The following is a 16,816-nucleotide window of genomic DNA, read 5'->3' on the forward strand; positions in this document are numbered from 1 at the left end:
GAATAGGTTATCGATAAAACTGGAATGCATTCCTGAAAATTTCTAAAGCTCTGCAATCTCAGTTCACTAAGCTCAAGGAAGAAGAAAACTCACTGGTAGCACACAAGCCACATTTTCATGGATGATTCCTTCACAACACTAGACACATACTATGCACATGTACACAACGTCTTGTGAGACCTCCCTTCCCTCTGGAAAAGTGACATGGAGAGCAATGACAGACTGAAAGATCAGAATAGATGGACAGAAATTACACATGGTGTATTTTATTTTCTGAAATTTCTGCATCCCTGGAAACCCGGGGCATTTCTGCTAGCAATAGTTCCTATTGCAAATACGCTTTTTTTAGAAAGCCATTCTCATATATTCAAAAGTTTTAGTGTGGGGTTTTCAGGTTCCTTTGCAAGAGTAGAGCTGTTATCTTGGACAGAGCCTGGAAATTCTGAGTATTGCATTAGATTAGCCCAAATTTGGATCCCTGAGGTTCTCATCCTTTAATTCCAGTTACGTTACTACTTCAATTTTTTTAAGCTAAATTTTTAATAAAACAGCTTCTAGTGAAGTATTTCTAATTATTCTTCTCTCAAAGAACAACGATATCTATTTACAACCAATACTTGCACTCTCTGTCACAAGGCTGCTTCAAAAATTGGTTTTTTATATTGGTAACACTGAACAGTAACAGCTGATTTCTTAATCAAATGTATCTAATGAACATTAGATACTAATGAAAAGACCCCACTGGAATGAAAAAAATAAATGCTTTCAAAAAAGTTTGCTACAAAGAGAGATAACTATAATAATTCTTAAATGACTTCAAAGGACAGAAAGAGAAAATAGTATTTTATTTTCTGTATGCCCCTTCTAGACTGTCTTCTGTAACATACTGCCCATTCATTTTCTAAGAATAAAAAGCCACTTTTCCACCAACCAGTTCTGATTCAATTTGAAGATTCATATGATTTGCTTAGCTGACTTTAAAGCTTCACCTGTCATATTTCTGTACTAATCTATCACCAGCTTCCTCTTCCTGCTTTTTATACAATTTCACCATTTGGGGTGAGAGACATCTGTGTAATTAAAAACCTAAAGAGATTCTTTCCTTGTATGTCCCTGCTATCATCATTATCTCTGTATTTTCAACTAAATGAAAGTTAAAGGCTGTAAGAAGCAAAGGAATTTTTAAGTTCTCCTGTATTTCTTCACAAGGCAGGAGCAGCCTTGTCCCATACATGTTCCAGTGTGGTACTAACCACAACTGTAATATGGTTATATTGGTATTGCAAAACACACATTTATAATTGAAACAAACTTGTGAACCCTGAAGAGTATTTACTCCCCAAGTTAAACCTATGATCTACATAGACTGTTACAGTCATTTTTATTGGACTTGTACTTGCCCTGATACACAAAATACTGTCTAGAGAAACAGTCCCTGCCCCAAAACCTACAGCTGAAGAAAAGCACACACAGAAAAGTATTGTCAGAAAATAGAAGTGGAAAATCCAGGGAGAAGGAAAGAACACTGGTGTATCTGGTAATTCCTCAATAAGCAGTTTCTTCAAGTTCTGGATCAGATCGCAGAATTATAAGAGATAATTGTTAGTAAGTGCTTACAGTTAAAGTCACTTAAACAGATCAGACAAATGTCCATGGAGATTCCCATCTTAAAACAGTCAGTAACCAGTTTGGAGAGAGAGAAAGGAGATTAATTAGCAGATTGCTGCTTAGTGGTAAAAGCTCATCGCAGGACTGTTCTGTAGAGCTAAAGCCACATTTGTGACTCAGCAGTAACTGACTGCTTTCTCTCTTAAAAAAAAGTGTCTCTAAGTTGAGCTCAAAAAAAAAAAAAAAAAAAAAAAAAAAAAAAAAGAAAAAATCAAGGAGAATCCAGCAACCATTTGGTTACGATGAACTCTCGCTTACATGAAGTCCTTGCTCCGGAAGCCCTCCCAATCTGAACAGTAAAATGAAGACACCTCACGAAAAGAATTTTTTAGTGCTACATTTGGAACAACTGGAAATGGTCTCAGAGTCCAAAGGAACAGCACATACCCTTTTCAACAGATGTTCAAGATTCACCTGGGCTTTTTTTTTTTCATTGCTGACACAGATGTCAACCAGTAACTATTCACTCTGCTTCCCCAACAAATGTTTAGTCTTCCACAAGATATCCAGTCATACCGGGTAAATAACTGCTACAGGAGCCTTAACTGCTCGCATAAACCAAAGTGTGATTTTATGGACCTCATCACTTTCATGGTGATGAAAATGTCCAATGTCCAAACAAAATAGCAATTATGAATTTACTTTTTATTCCACATGATTGTAGAAGATGACTTTATAAACTGTAAACTTTAACTTGATTTATTCCTATATAATTTATTCCACATATAGTAAATTTCCAAAAGTAAATTTTCAAGAAAAACAAACTAGAATTTCTGTACATCTTCCCTTATAGCTACATCTAGATGGATAACATTAAGAACACGGCTAAACAGTATTTTACAATGCATGTTACAACTTCTTTAGGGTGAAAAGGAAAACAGAAGAACCCTCTCTAGAGTTGCTATTCACATTTTCTTACAATAAGCAAGGTCTCAAATTTTATGAGTTCCAGGGCATATAAAATGAACTATATATGTAGATCTGCATTCTTTTGTCAGAACAAGTAAAACTTCAAAAACACTGAAAGAAGAATGTTGTGAGTACAGTGGCATATAAAGGTACTATAGAAGAATGCTTTTGTCTCAACTCCAATATGAAATTATTCCCATTTTTTTCTTGGATTATCATGAACTAAAAAACAAAACCCAACCAAACAGGAAAAGAAAATAGGATGACGGCAGAACTCACTGCTGTATTAAGGACACAGCTGGAACACCCTTGCATTGTTATCACATTATCTGGAATTAACTTCCAAGAATTATGAATATAAGTTACTTGAGTCTGAAGCTATACAACTGCGGAAATTCCTGGTAAGACCGGAGTCTTTTGAGACAGTGTTGGTAATTTCTACCCTCACTCCCCACCCCACCTTGGGAAGTGAAAGAGTAGAACCTTCACTGAATACAATAAAACACGAACTAAGATAACTCTGAAGACACCGTAAACTACATTAAAATTACCACACTTTTAAAGCACAAGTTACTGGAAGCCATTATGAGGCAATGTTTTCAGAGGAAAATCTCTTCTCCTATGCAAAAGTTCAATTAACTACTTTTTAAAAATTTGCTTTTAAGGAAGACGAATATTTTATCAATTAATATTTTGCTAATGGAAATTAAATCGTGTACATGTACAGATATAGGCCGTGTCTGTGCACTAGACTGGATCCCAGTTTAAACAAAACCTGCACCCTAGCTGCCTCATCTGACACTTTCTGACACACTCCACTCTTATAACAGCCTTATAGGCACATATAGGCAAGAATGCGCACTGCTCACCACGCTGCTGTGCACAGCAATTCCTTCTTTCACTTGTGGAGCCTCACCTTATTCAGGAGGATTCAAGCTGAAGATTTTAGAAGACACGTGCCCTCACAGGAAATGAGTAACAAGCTGCAAATTTGAGGTGAACAACTAGTAAAAACACAGAACTGAGCCGGATAGGAACAGATGAGGAAAAAAACATGCTTTTTTTACCTCCTGAACTTATAGTACCTTGAACTTCCAAATGAATTTCTATAGAAAACATTGATTACTAATACTTGTGTTTGCCACGTGCTGAAGAAAAAAAAGACATTAACCTTACTAAAGATATCTTGCCTTAAGAGCTCAAGCCAGCTATAAGAAGGTTTGACCTGTGGCAAAAAGAAACAACTCAACCTGGGTGAAACAAAAAACCCAACCTACCGACCACCTGCAGAATGTGGTAACAAACTATTGAATTTCACAGACACATTCCTACTTGTTCTTGTAAATAGCTAACAGTCAACGTGTATTTCAGGTGGCTTTATGACCAGTAACATTTCGCAGTTCACCAATAAAAAGGTGGGGAAGTAGGCACACATACAAGGGAACTAAATGGATGTTGTTAGAAAAGCATCACTGATGATAAGCAAATAACTACTGTAGGTTGCTTCTAAGAATAAGACATTTTATAAGAAGTTTCCAGCTTGAGGCATCCATTCCTTTTTCTTAATCAGAGTTACCGTGTAACTCTTGTGTACATTAAGGCAATGGTCACGGCACTGAGACATACAAGTTTTCCCCAAGTAATCTAAAATCTTGATATGAACCTTCTCATAATCTGTAAGACCCTCACATTTTCTCTTTGGATTCCCAATCCATGTCTCCTGTAAAGTTGGGGAAAGAAGAAAAAAGATGAAGATTGTGGTTGTATTCAATAAACAATTAATGCTTATCTTCTAACTTCTAGCTGACAAATCTCCAGAGAGCCAGCTGTACCTCTTTTCTAGCTGATTTCAGTGCCACAGTGTAGACTCCCATCCTGAAATTGTCTGTTTTACCTCTCATGACAAAGTAACTCTACAGACTTGAACAGAACGTTGACATGGGTCTAGTCAGTAGGTAATGTTCAATTAAATTAAATTTCTTCAGGAACAAGAAACATGTAGAAACATGTGCTAGAAACATGTAGAAATTTAAATATCCCAAACTGCTGTCTGCATCAAAGAAGCCCTAAGAATATTTCGTAAGAAGTACAAATAGGAAAAAGAAACCAATACTTCAAGTTGGAAGAAATATTTGAGTGCTGGACAAGAAGGCACAGTAAAGGGAATAATTCTTACTCACAGACAAAGTACTAAAAAGTGGTTTGAATATGGTCGCCCTCAGCTTGCACGTCTAAAACATGCCTCAAATAGCACAGGTATTAATCATTTTGTAATTAAGACGAAAGGAAGAAAAGTCAGCTCATTGCTAGTTTATTTCAAAACCTTTTGAAGATTAATGTCCATAGGTGGTAAAGTAGTCTAAGCTCTAGAACCAGGAAAGACTTATACACCCCCTTTTTAAAAAACAGGTAAAGCTGACGATTTGCTTCTCTGGACAAAACGCATCTGTATTATCACTGAAAAACCAATTAGAAACTAATTAGAAACAAACTCACCCAACAGTTTGGTCCCGGAAATTCTTGTTAAGATAATATATTCTAAACCAAATTAATACCCTTCTTTCCTGTCCTACACTTTTGTTCTTTAATGACTTCACAGACCTTGACTTATCTTCTACTAATTAAGAGAGCAATTGCCAGGTTTTCACTTTTGGAGTACGGATAATGTTGTTACTTCTATGTGGGACCCAGTTCTGCAGTATTATGGATCTGCTCCTCCAAAGAAGCTATTTTGACATAAATTCTATTAATGAGAAGCATTTGTTTCCTCAGTATAAACTGTGTATTCTCTAAAAACTATCCACGCTTAACCATTAAGCTCCATTCAACTTTGGTCACAGAGAAATATGCAAAGTCTTGAAGCCTCTGTAATATTTACCGTACTTTGAAATAGAAAGCTTTTAAAAAGGACCATAAACTGGAGCCTTACAGGAGCAAGCTCTTCAAAGCCGTGCTTGTGTAGCAATCATTATTCACACAGGGTATTTCTAACTTTGACTAGTTAATCGCACCTTCGGCTTGAAGCTTCTACAACTTTTACATCTATTCATACATACCAATCAACATCCCTTTAGCCAGGGAAGTGTAAAACAAACATTTAATATCATTTCTTATGCATGATAATCTCCATTAATATCTACAAAAGACTTTAAGGAACAAAAACTTAAAGGTAAGCTCTGAAAATCTGAAATCCATAGAAAGGCACCTGTCCTTTTTTTTTTTTTTAAACATTTGGCCTTTGTGCTTTCACATCACAAGTTAAAAATGTGTGAATACAGGTAAAAACACTGAAATCATAATTAGAGTTCAAGTGCTAAGTCACAAACTTTAAAAAACAATGCTATTTAAAGTGTTTTGCTTTGATTGTGTATTACGTGAAACAAATTCACGTGTACTTAATGACAAATTTTACTGCACGTCTAAATGATTAACTATCTTCAAAAATACACTTCTCATGGTTTTATATCAGACACAGTTTATAATTAAAAATTAGAACAATTTGTTTGTGTTGAAAGGACATTACAAAACAAAGCACTTAAAATTATTGAACAAAATATTACAGCCAAGTACTTCAGATATTTGAAATCACCTTTCTTGGGACATGATGCAAAGACTGTGGTACCTGCCAAGAAGGTCAAAAAAGGGTAACAACCCTCAAATACGTATTTTTTCTTAAAGCAAGGCTGCAACTACAAAAATGGATAGAGTTGAGTAGAACAAACATCTTGAAACAAATATATTATGCAGTGAGGTATGGTAGTGTTGAAGTGCTACAGTGGATTTATGCATATTCAGACTTACTTCAGGTCAATATTTTGACAATTGAGATCAGCAGACTACGACTGCGTGCTGCAATCTCTTATCGTATGACCCTTTGTTGGATGTCCAATGGCCACAGAGAAGATACATTCAATTAAGCAAAAACTAACAACATGGTCAGATATGAATGAGCATATCTGGCAATTTAGAAGGCAAACCGTAAGTAAAAATGCAAGCATACAACTTATAATAAATACATTTTCAAGCATTTAACGTTATCAATATTTTTAAAAGAATTTGAATAATAAATGCAACTATTTTATACAGAACTGTACCATTTATTATACACACAAGTTTATCAGTTCCCTTTGTTTACAAAGGCTGGTTACAGATATATGGAATGTTACAGTACCATCTTGCATAAAATTTTAGTACAATTCGTACTTCAAAAAAAGGGTGCAAAACACCAGCCTAATAAATCTGACTGAATTGAAATATTTTTAATTACATCATTAACACATACACAACAAGCTGTACATAAGCCCACTTTTCAATCACCACTTCAAGATACTGTAGCAAGTACATTAGATTATAAATGATTCCAACCATTCAGTTAAATTTATTAAAAGTTTGCACTGCTACTCACTCTGGAACCTTTGAGATATAGCCTATGTTCATGAACGACTGAGCTCTTGTTAGTACAGTTAAAAGGCAGTCAGCACTTGGTTGCCAAAGTACTAGTCACAAGAGATTTCCTCAGAGAAACTTCACCCGTGAACAAACATTTTTGGATACCTTTTTTTCCTTAAGAATAATTTAAAAAAAAAAAGTTTTATGGGGTCAAGACTCTCCATTCTGTACCTTGGATGCTGGTGGATGCATGAAGTCCTTAAAGGGAACCAGCGCCTCTTTCAGAGCAGAGCACACTTCCGAGGATGAGCAGGTGATACATTCTACCAAAGTCGGGTACAAGGCGATCACTTGTGCCCATGTGTTAGCATCAACTGCAATCAAAAACAGAACAGTCTGAATCTCTTACTACTGACCAGATTTTTACATTAGATTTTTTTTTCAATACCCGTACAAATAAGGGCACATTCAGGTGCCTAAACCAAGGTACTTATAGATGCTACAACATCTGGACAGGGCTCTCAGGTAGGATTTTTGCAGAAAAGCCAGACTCTTTTGCAGCAGCAGCAGCTGGAAGCCAGATGGGGTATCCATAATATGGAGCTACACACCTGCATTTCTACATATGAGTCATTCACTGTGTTTTCTGGATGAAGAACTGACAAATTTAAGATAGTACTTCTATTAAATCCATAACACATATGTTGTGCCTCCTTTTCTCAGCTATTGACAGAAAACTGAATTGGATGAACATTTCACTTTTGGAAACTTGTCAGCAATGAGGCCTTCTATTAATTTCAAATCATTCCAGATTACAAGAGCTATAGAAAGCAGAGGGAGAAACACTAGACTAGTACACAAAAATATCCACAGTGAAGTTTTTTCCATCCAACAAGTGAAATTAAATATTGCAGCATGAAGCTTATTTATTACATCACTTCCTTTCTTATCTCTGTTTTCAAAAGAGAACAAACCTCTGGTTTCAGACAATGTTAGCAACATTCTTAAAGAAATAAAATTATTAAAGGCTAGAAGAAGTGGGACTAAAGTGGTTCTCTAATTTGTCCAGTGGTTCTCCTCATAAGAAAGTACGCAGGAGGTTTGGCAATCACTGCCGTATATGGATCAGGTGAAGAATTTCTCTCATTGCAGGAAGAGGGATATGGGGAACAGTCCAGCTGAGCTGACTACTCTACCCCTCTAAGAGAAAGAGTAGCATTTCAGCTGCCTTCAGGGCTCGCCAAAAGGCTTGATGTATCCTGGCATAATTCTGCCCTCAGCCTTTTGCCATCAGCCTTGGAAACCACCTTATCATAAATCTGGCTGCTCAGTGATGCTGCGAGTGAGGCATTGCCTCTTTCAGGAAACCCACCTGCCTGTGTTTTTCTGGAAAGGCTGGCTGGTTGGTTAGTTTTAGGACTGAAAAGGTTTTTTTCTTTTCCTCATAATATCAAAAGCATGAAGGGGGAGGGAAGTGTTGTATACGCAATTCTGTCAGAGTTGCAGAGTCCAATATAGCTGGTTTAACTAAGACTCCTGACTAGGGTTTTTGGTGGGAACTCTCTATGCATACAGTAGGTGCAGCTTACAGAAGGAACAGAACACATGATTATAAGTGAAATTGAAGTCTTCTATTTAATTCAGCCCTTTAAACACATCTGACAACTATTTACTTGGGCATCAATGAGCTAAGACATCTTTCTCAATATGGGGGGCTGGACGTACAGAGCAGAAAGGGAGGGAAAGCAAGACCACAAGTTTTAAGTGTCTAACAGCCTGCCCATGTGCTTAACTTGCACAGCCCTTTAACTGCAGAGTGCACTTACGTGAACACGATCCATGGCAACCTATAAAGGTATCATGAGAAGAAACAGGATCTAGCAAGACTACATGCATTTAAGAATTCTATTAACATTTCATGGAAGGTTTTTTGTTGGTTGGTTTTTGAAGACACCAAGCTCTATCTAATAAAAAACATCACAAATTGAAGTTTTCTATTTTATTAAACATATCTTAGGACCTTATACGTTTAGGTTTACTGGAAGAACTTTGCAGGGATTTTTTTCAGTGTACCTGCCACCTACATATTCACAGAATTACAAAACACTGAATCTTACAGATTACACTTTTGTTTTAAATTTGTGTGAAAACTACTAGAGGAAAGAACAAATATATCTTGGTGGAGGATACAATGTTATCTTGTTCAGAACTGTGTTGTTTAACAATAACTTACCATTTTCAGGCTGAGTTTTTTTAAGTGAATCTATGAGGGTACTGACAGCTTTTAAAACAAATATGATTTCTGTAACTTGTTGCCTATAAAAGGAAAAAAAAATACCAACAGTCAACAACCCGTTTTTGGCTTGAAAATATAAGTTTTCTTTGAATCTTACACAACATAAAAAAAAAAAACCCATGTAATGGAAGCAACAGCAATGGAGCCTACCCAAAAAAGGATGTTTAGAAATTAAGGTTATAATTTAACTTTCTCACCATCATTGCTGTTGTCTCAGCTAGGATAGCTTTAAATCTAATACTGGAAACTGTAGCAGCATACACATCTCAATCTGAAAATACTCATGTACATCATGAACTGTAACATGGAAATAATAAATTTCATCATTCCTTCAAAAGTTGAGTGACATCTATTTAAATAAGTTCCTGTTTTAAAGAATTTCCTGTTACTTTGGTCAATTTTTCTGTCTCGAGAACAATTACTTCAGTAATGATTCACAGTGTTGCTGGTTTGATACTTTAATCTTATTTTCGAGGATACTCTCCACATCTCAAGCTAGGAACTACACCCCGTGCTCCTGGGAATAAAGGGAAATCAGATTTCAAAAATACTATGTTACAAGTATCAGAAATACATTTCAGGAACTGAAAATGTTAGTTACTAAGTCACATTCCTATTGTCTATGCAACAGCACTGAATATGACCATTAGTATTTAAACCTTTTTTGAACAAAAAATTGGTATCCACATCTTCTTGGAAATGTCTTCCCCACAAACATTTCCCTGGCTTTAAATTTCACCCACATACACACACAATATTTTTTTAAATGACTGAGTGATACTTTGAATGCAACCTTCTTCTCATAAAGTACTGGTAAAACCTTTAATTTCCTAAAGACAAGGTACATACCGTGGAAGAGGACATTTGCCACTCAATCTCTCATCTTCTATGTAGCGATGCAATACGTCCTGTGACCTTTTCAAGAGCACAGAAAGTGCCATTCTAGAGATGTAGCCTTCCTGAGGAGTTGTGACTTTATTACTGAAGGAAAACTGGAGCAGTGTTTCAAAACACACCTTAGAAAACTCCTCTCTCATTCGAATATCTATTTCGGCTTCTGTCAAAGGAAAACGTATGTAACTGTGCAGCATGCATGCCAATACACTAAATGTTGCATTTCAATCAGGTTTATTATATTTTGCAAAAAGATTACTGTGCCTCTAGTGTTCTTATCAGTGTTCCTAAGACTACCTTCTAAGAAAAGGCAACTATGCCACAATCACAATGGATGCAAAAACATAAAACACATAACAGATTCAGTAAGGTGTCACTTACTTGACATTGCTTTAAAAATAAAATATATGAAGTCAATTTAAAAAAGAGACAGCAACCCATACTACACCATTCTACACCATAAGTACTAATATTTGGTACCGTACAATCCAAATATTTTTCTCTGTAATGGCTTATGTCCATTTTTTTAATCTTTCCCAAAAAACTATCCATGTTTTTTCTTACAGGATACTGCACCCATACAGTTACACTAAGGTCATTTAGTTTTTAAGAATAGGATATTATGTCTGCCTTCAAATTGTCTGAAATTATTATTGGAACTATTTCAGCTGACAATGCAAAACAATGTAGAAAGTATAAATACAAAGTAATACAATATTCTATAAGATACTGACCGAGTAGGGAACTCTTTTTAAAAAACTGCAAGGAATGCTAATCCACTTCCATGAAATGCAATATGGTTTAGAAATACAAGCTGGATATCAAATAATCTATACTGAATACATGACACGGAACTTCTAGTCTCCATCAGAGTAAGTACTCTCAATATTTTCATTACTTTCTAGTAGACATAAACACTGTATCTTTTGTCATTCAGGTATTATACCTGTAAAGGAGGATGACTGAGAATGTATTGAGCCTTTATTTAGCATAGTCATTATTTGACCCACAAATTCCTTAGGAATAAAATTAGCATATGGCAGTATCTCTGTGCTGATAAGCTGCACCACCTAAAACAAATGAAATACAAATATATTGGTTTTCTGAATATTAAAGTTGTAATTCTAGAATGAAGAAGACAGAAACATTAAACAAAAGAGACAAGTATAATGAAACTTGACCAAATCTTCCCATGCTAGCTTTTAAAACTTACAGGTATGTTCAAAAATTATGGTCTTGCACTTAACATTGGGGGGCAGGGGGAGAGTTTATTATTTCACTTTTGTCAATTTCTGAAGCAGATTTCCACTGGCATTTCAAGTATATTCTTCAAATTGAATTTATGGTTTTGAAAAGAGAAGACCTAGCATTAGGTCTCCCTCTCCCCCCACCCAATATCCTCACTATGGCATTAACACATATCACATGCTTCAAATGTGACATCTGCAAAGCGGAACAAGCAAGTTAATTATCTGAACGAGCTTAAGGCAATGCACATTAGCTGAAATGCTTTCTATCCTTGGTCTTGATGCTCCCATTCAGGAACAAAGTGGGTTTAGGTGTCCATAAATTAATGCATTAGACCTCAGAGTTCTGCTCACTGCAGACAGAATCACTCCTGCTTTTCATCCAGAAATCTTTGTGTCACTCTCTGGTAAGATGACAGGCAATCAAATCCACAGATATATTGCCATGTCTTCCTTGCAACTGCTTTTCTTTTGTACCCCTAATCCCTGGTCTGCCACATCAATTTGTCCTGGAGTAAAAGGGGGCAAGTCCCTCTACATTCCGAGTATCATCTTAATTTTATTTGGCCTTATCCAACCAAACATGATCGTTTTACAACTACAGCAGTCTCTGTACTGCACAAACAAGACAAAATTTCTTCATTTATGCACAAGTTTTTCAGTATTGAGAGCACATCTGGAGGGCAACAATGTCACTGCTGACTGAACGTCCCTTCTCACCCCCCAACATAGAAAGCACTCACTTCAGGTTTAATTGTCAGCTTCTCCCACGGTTTGCAACTACCTGTGTAATTGCTTGGCAATAACACAGTAAGTAAGAATCAGATAATGGGTTAGAGGCAGAAGCATGTTCTGGTCTAGCCACTCTATGCTGTTTTGAACTCGAGTGGACAAGTAATGGGTTTTGGCATGCCACAATTCCTATTTTTGCAGAACTCTGAGGCTATTAATTTCCTGTCTTGTTTTCAAAAAGGTAAACAATTATCACAGAAAAAATAATGCATGGGCACATTTTAAAAAAAAATTATTTCAGAACCAAATACAATCTATGAATGTCAGTAACAAATACACTGCTGAACATTACAAGGTAAAGTCTCCTTACCTCCACATCAATACTCTCATTCTTCTGAAATTCTTGGATTGAGAGATTATCAGGAGGTGTACTAAAAATAAACATACTACGTTATACTTTTAAATTCACAGTGTGTAAGGAGATAAAATTAATGCATTTTCTGAAACTTAGGTTTTTACATGCATCAAGTATATTAACATATATTATATGGTAATGATTAAATTTTTAGAATAAAATCTTATGAATAACGATGATAAATATTTCAAAGTAAAAAAAGTAGTAAAACACTAAAATCGAAGAATTACAACTGCTGGATCTGATTAAGGACTCACATCATCAACACTACTTTCCATATGCATCTCAAAGTAACCTCTTTTGTGTTATATGTGCAAAAGTCACAATATCTGTTTAGATGAGACTGTAATGGTATCATCAGGGATCACAGTTTATTACATTTTCTTTTTTTCTCACTATTGAAGATGAGAGGTTTGATTTTAAGCAGTACAACTGTAAAAAAATTAATTTTAATTTTACATTTTCTTCTGCATTAATGAAACACTTTTCATTAATGGGACATTACTTGGTCTTTTTCCTTCATAACTAAGATGATGTATTTGTTTTCATTTTTATGAAGAGACAAATCCATTTTACAAACAATAATTTTGAAGAAATTGAGGACTTTCTACAGTTTTGCTATTGTATATAAAATTTATTTACAGATGAAGTACCCAGAAGTGGTTTAATCATGAAAATTATCCAATAGTTTCCAAGATCCTGTATCATTTGATTGAAAATTTTATGCCAACCATCAGTCATGCAGTTTTCTCTGGTAAAGTTTTATCTCACTTATTGATCAAGTCCTTCCTTGTACTTACAGTGAATTAAAATTCCTTTCCTTTGCTGGACAATGCTTCTGCTGAGTTACTGGGCCAAGCTCCTCAGAAGGACAGAAAGGCCTCCTACTCGGACAACAATCACCTACTTCAGCTGACATGCCTACTTCAGTGTTTTCATTAGGATCAGACATGGGCTATTCAGGTTAACTTTTGACATCCCTGTTCATAAACCTTGGTTCACGTCTGGTCTTAGAGTGTATAGAACTGGATTAATTTTCAATGAAACTAAACAAAAAAAAAAGGTACTCCAAGCTCTCGTATATGCTTATGTGACAGGAAGCCAGCCTAGAGCTACTCTGAAATAAAACACCTAAAGTGAGCACTCTTCAGGTGACTGGGCCTCATCATGGCCTGTTTCACTGATCTGCTTCAACTGCACTTTGGGGGGGGTGTGAACTAAAAATCAAAGGTGCACTTCACACACCAGATAAACTCTGAAATTTCTTGCTTATAACCCCATGATCGTAAGATTGCCTGCTAAAACATACACAGATTCAACACACAGTTAGCAAAATTATTAGAAGAAAAATAGACTATGAGACAATGAGAACCTGTGGTACAAGAGCTTTCTGAGCTATGTAGATTGGGAGGCTGAAGAGCATGTAACGACAATATCACTATGTGGTTGCACTCTTCCTTAGGCATCCCACTAATCCAACAGAACAGCGGACGGGTCTAGATATGTGCCTTTTCTAACCTAGTTACGTTGTGCTTGTTTTTCTGACATAGAGCAGAAGTCAAAATCCCCATGCCTATGTCTCTCTGAAATGTAGAGACAGCTGTAAAACCCACCGGATTGTGGGTTCAGTTGCTCCATAGCATCTGACTTGCACTGAAGGTAACATGTTACTAGAATTAATGGAATAACCAGTAGCATTAACAACAAAAATCAGAGACTAGGTGATGTAAGAAGTCAATATAATTTAGTGTATTAAATTCTCTCCTTTTCCCATAATTTTACTTTTCCTCTTTTTAAAATAATATATAAACATCTTCAAGCTGAGGAACAGCTTGGAAATTTGATCACTTGAAAGGAATGGTTAGAAATATTGCAATTAAGATTGCCTGTCGTACTTCAGCTTGCTGCTATTGCTTATGCTCATGTGTTACAATGCAGCTTAAATTAGATGATGCTCTTTTTTTTTCCTCCAGAGACACCATCTGATTAAGTACACAGGATGGTCACTGCTGAGGAGGAAGGAAAATCATAGGGTCAATCTGCCACAACATTCCCTGCCTAATTTATGGCAGAATAGGCAGATGCAAGCAAAACAGAGCTCTGGACTGAACAAAGAACCAAGCTGTTCTGTAAGCAGAGGAATCGGTGCAGTATTGTAGTGAAAAGCAGACTGGCATCCTTGGGCTTATTTCCAAACTCCCTCCCCAGCCCCCAGCTTTTCCCCCACCCCATGTCCCTCCTCAGGAAACAACAGACATGTGGTGGTTTGTTCAGAGCTAAGCACATGCTCACTGGCAGGACAGCTGCCAAATATATGATTGTGGACCCATGCCAGCCTTGTCCTCATCCTCATAAGGGTATTTGTCTGGGCCTGTCTTCTCCATCCCATTGCCAATTTTAATGAAAGGTTTAAAAACTTTGGAGGCTTCTATATCTAATTCAAATAATTTTTCCAAGACAGGCTTTTTCCCCTCCATCTTCTGGGTGCTTAGCATGAGACACCACAAGTTCAGTCTAATTTTTGGTTTTAACAATTATGACATTATCTCCAGTATTCCTGCTTGAAAAATAAACGTATCTCCCTTCCTCAAATGGATTTTATGTAGATAACTTCACCGCTGTCTGTGAAACACTCAAGTGTTAAATGTATGACTAGAAAAAAGAACATATGAAGAAGAAAATATGAAATACTGTATTTATGACTCGTTTGTGTGTTAGGCAGTAAGGAAGTTTGGAGTTATATGTTGAAAACAAAGAATAAAATATTAAGTAGCTGCTCAGTGAGTACCTTGTGTAACACAAAGAATTTAACTGTGCAAAACCTCTGAATAGCAATGTAAACTATAATGGTGCAAACAAATGCACATAATTTTTAAATACGTGGAAAGCTTTCATTCCCTAATGTATGACTGACTGACTTTGAGCTGAGGTTTGCTTTACAGAGGTGGTAAGACCTTTCTGTCCAGTCATCCTTACCTGACCTGCCATATATACTACAGATTATGCTACATACTTGTTCGCGTAGCAAATGATTCCCAAGTAAACAGAACTTCGTAAGGTTTCTATATGAAACACCTATCCAGGGGCCAAAAGCTTTGCTGGTCTGATGCAATACAGCCAAACTGTACTGGAAGGGTCAAGAGCCAGGGAAGAGGAGAGGCAGAGCGATGCAGACTGTTGCTATGTGCAGGCTTTCGCAGGTACAGAGCTCCCAGCCACTGCCCCCTGTCTAGGGAGGGCTTTAGAGCCTAACAACAAAGAGCTAACAGCCATCCAGAGCCCTGCTGTGCGCAGCAGCACTGTGCTCTGAAGCATCGTTTTGGAGAGTATTGATTCAATTCCCTCATGTAACCACAGACTTCTGCTCTAGTAAATTATATATACACACACATTTGTGGAATTTTATTTTATATAATGGCTTGATATGCTTCCATGAAAGCCTCTGGGAAAGAAGAAGGATATGAAATAATAAAAACACCAGCCTCTTACTAGAAGACAATTTTGTGTAAATTAAGTTACGTGAAATGTATTAATTTTTAAATGTCATTTTGATTTACAACAAAAATCAAGGTTATTGACCTCCTCAGCTGTAGCTTGCTTAAAAAAAAAAAGGCACTGAAACTTACTGCTTGGAAGTTGTTAATTCTCTGAGACAGTATTTACCTGGGCTCTTTTGACTATATTTGAAATTTCTTGATGTACAAAGCTGCAAATACCATTTCTGCTGTGCTTCGTACTTTTTAAACATCAATGAGTATCTCACTCAGCTCCATAGCTGGCTTGAAATCCTATTTCTGTCCAAAAGCCAGAGGCAAGACCATGCAGAGGAGGTTCACTATTTCAAGCACAGATTCACAGACCTTTAATTTAAGGATTCTAACCACGATGACCTCTTGCCTAACCAATGTCAACTCACTTTCATTGGTGGAAGCAATATTAGGCTACCTACGTGTGCAATTTCTAGGACCACAGTGACTAAAAGAATTATGAGTTAGACTGGAAAAATGTTTAATATGTTGATTAAAAATTTACAACATAAGTAGAAAGAGTTTTATCTTTCTACTGTATCCTCAGCCAGGTAGAAACTTGGAGAGAGTACCCCAAAAAAAAGAGACAATATGCACTGGGATATTTTCAAGAATAAAGCTAAAGGAGAAAACTAGCCAAATCAGTTCTGCAGTGTTGCTAGGAGGACTGACTGCAATGAGACATCAGCAAGTTTTCACAGAGATGCAGATGTTTCATATTTAGAACCATCCCAGGAAT

The 16,816-nt window shown here is 36.4% G+C and overlaps 1 protein-coding gene across 4 annotated transcripts in view; it reads right to left on the reverse strand.

Annotated features, from left to right (window-relative positions):
- Nucleotides 1-16,816, reverse strand: part of MON2 (MON2 homolog (S. cerevisiae)) — a 64,181-nt gene that overhangs the window by 1,443 nt on the left and 45,922 nt on the right. For 2 of the 4 annotated variants that reach the window (XM_010141853.1, XM_010141852.1), the window contains exons 29-33: nucleotides 12,506-12,566; nucleotides 11,103-11,226; nucleotides 10,112-10,319; nucleotides 9,200-9,282; nucleotides 5,976-7,340 (exon numbers count right to left, since the gene is read on the reverse strand). In XM_010141853.1, coding sequence (XP_010140155.1) covers nucleotides 7,177-7,340; nucleotides 9,200-9,282; nucleotides 10,112-10,319; nucleotides 11,103-11,226; nucleotides 12,506-12,566 — 640 coding nt within the window. In that variant the 3' untranslated portion in view covers nucleotides 5,976-7,176. Of the gene's footprint in view, nucleotides 1-5,901; nucleotides 7,341-9,199; nucleotides 9,283-10,111; nucleotides 10,320-11,102; nucleotides 11,227-12,505; nucleotides 12,567-16,816 lie in introns of those variants that run through there. The other 2 variants (XM_010141850.1, XM_010141851.1) reach the window with 2 other exon arrangements.

Source organism: Buceros rhinoceros, unplaced genomic scaffold (assembly GCF_000710305.1).
Source record: "Buceros rhinoceros silvestris isolate BGI_N320 unplaced genomic scaffold, ASM71030v1 scaffold6678, whole genome shotgun sequence".
Taxonomy (NCBI): Eukaryota; Metazoa; Chordata; class Aves; order Bucerotiformes; family Bucerotidae; genus Buceros; species Buceros rhinoceros.